Source organism: Pygoscelis adeliae, unplaced genomic scaffold, assembly GCF_000699105.1.
Source record: "Pygoscelis adeliae isolate BGI_AS28 unplaced genomic scaffold, ASM69910v1 Scaffold84, whole genome shotgun sequence".
Taxonomy (NCBI): Eukaryota; Metazoa; Chordata; class Aves; order Sphenisciformes; family Spheniscidae; genus Pygoscelis; species Pygoscelis adeliae.
The window spans coordinates 2,253,101-2,254,282 of NW_008824754.1; the positions used below are offsets into that span (position 1 = coordinate 2,253,101).

Genomic DNA, 1,182 nt, shown 5'->3' on the forward strand with positions numbered 1-1,182 from the left:
CGAACCCCCTCAGACGCTTCGCTGCTCCGGAGCCTCCATGAGCGCCGTCTGCCGGAAATCAACACGGCCCCATTCGCCTCGGAGCCGTCGAGTCACTTCCGGAGCGCGGCCACCGGGGACGGGGCGGCGCGAGCGGACTACAACTCCCGTGGTGCAACGCGCGCCCACGCAGCAAGCGGTGCTGCGCGGGACGGAGCGGGGCCTGACGGGAGATGTAGTTCGCCTGGGCAGGAAAGGGAGCCCGCTCTTCACGCAGCCCTGGGTCCCACCAACGCTGCTGTCCCTTGCTGTGTTTTCTGGGTTAAAACATGACTGATTTGCTCTGAGCACCGAAGAGCAGAGAAAATTTCGTATCTTCTGTACCTAGAAATTAAAGTCAATCTTGCTATGGAAGTAAAAGGCTGGATCCAAGGTGTTTAAATCCAGATACAATTGGCGAAAGCAATTAGGAACAAATAAAACCTGCATTCAAAAGTAAAAGAGAGAAAAAATGGAAAAGTTAATCAGAAAAACTACCTGATTAAACACGCTGACATACACCAATTACACTGAGAGAACACTGCTGTAACAGCGTGTGGCGCTGCATTACCGAGACACTGTATCTGTCCTCACAGATGCCGTTCGGATTCTGGAAGTTTACACTGAAGAAGTGCGCACATCATGTATATTTACTGTGTAAACTGCTCTTCAGTGCCATGTCAGAGCACTGACCATTAGACTGCACTTGGTGCTCAGAGCACAGCCCTCCTTGACTTCAGTAGTAGCTTCCACCAGTGAGGTTTCCAAGCCTACCTCAAACCTTGCACAGACAGTCTAATGGCCTGGTTAACATCACACGTGAACGCAGAGGCACAAACAGAAAGATGTCTAGTTTTCCAAGGGCAAACCCAAAGACAGTCTTTGCTACGCCATCTTCCCTTTCTTCCTGCTAATGCCTCTCAATGTCTTCCATCTTTTGCAAAAACGGGAAGGTCATGACAGCAATAGGAGACTTTAAACTTCAATGCCATGTGGCAGTGGAAGGGGACTGGAAATCTATGTTTGCGTTTCACAGACTGTTGCGCAGCTAAAAGGTGATAAGCGTCAGAGCTTGTGCTCTGTGCCAGATTAAAGGGAAGAATCTTATAGTGGGTGGACACATCTGCTTACTCCCCTTGGGCTCAGTCCCCTCTTCTGTCTCTG

The 1,182-nt window shown here is 50.4% G+C and overlaps 1 protein-coding gene across 1 annotated transcript in view; it reads right to left on the minus strand.

Moving 5' to 3' along the window:
• LOC103916487 (chromosome unknown open reading frame, human C11orf73) overlaps window positions 1-39 on the minus strand; it is an 11,681-nt gene extending 11,642 nt beyond the window's left edge. Inside the window, exon 1 of the mRNA XM_009323480.1 lies at window positions 16-39. Within this exon, the coding sequence (XP_009321755.1) occupies window positions 16-39 (24 nt within the window). The remainder of the gene's footprint in view (window positions 1-15) is intronic.
• Window positions 40-1,182: the final 1,143 nt, after the last annotated feature.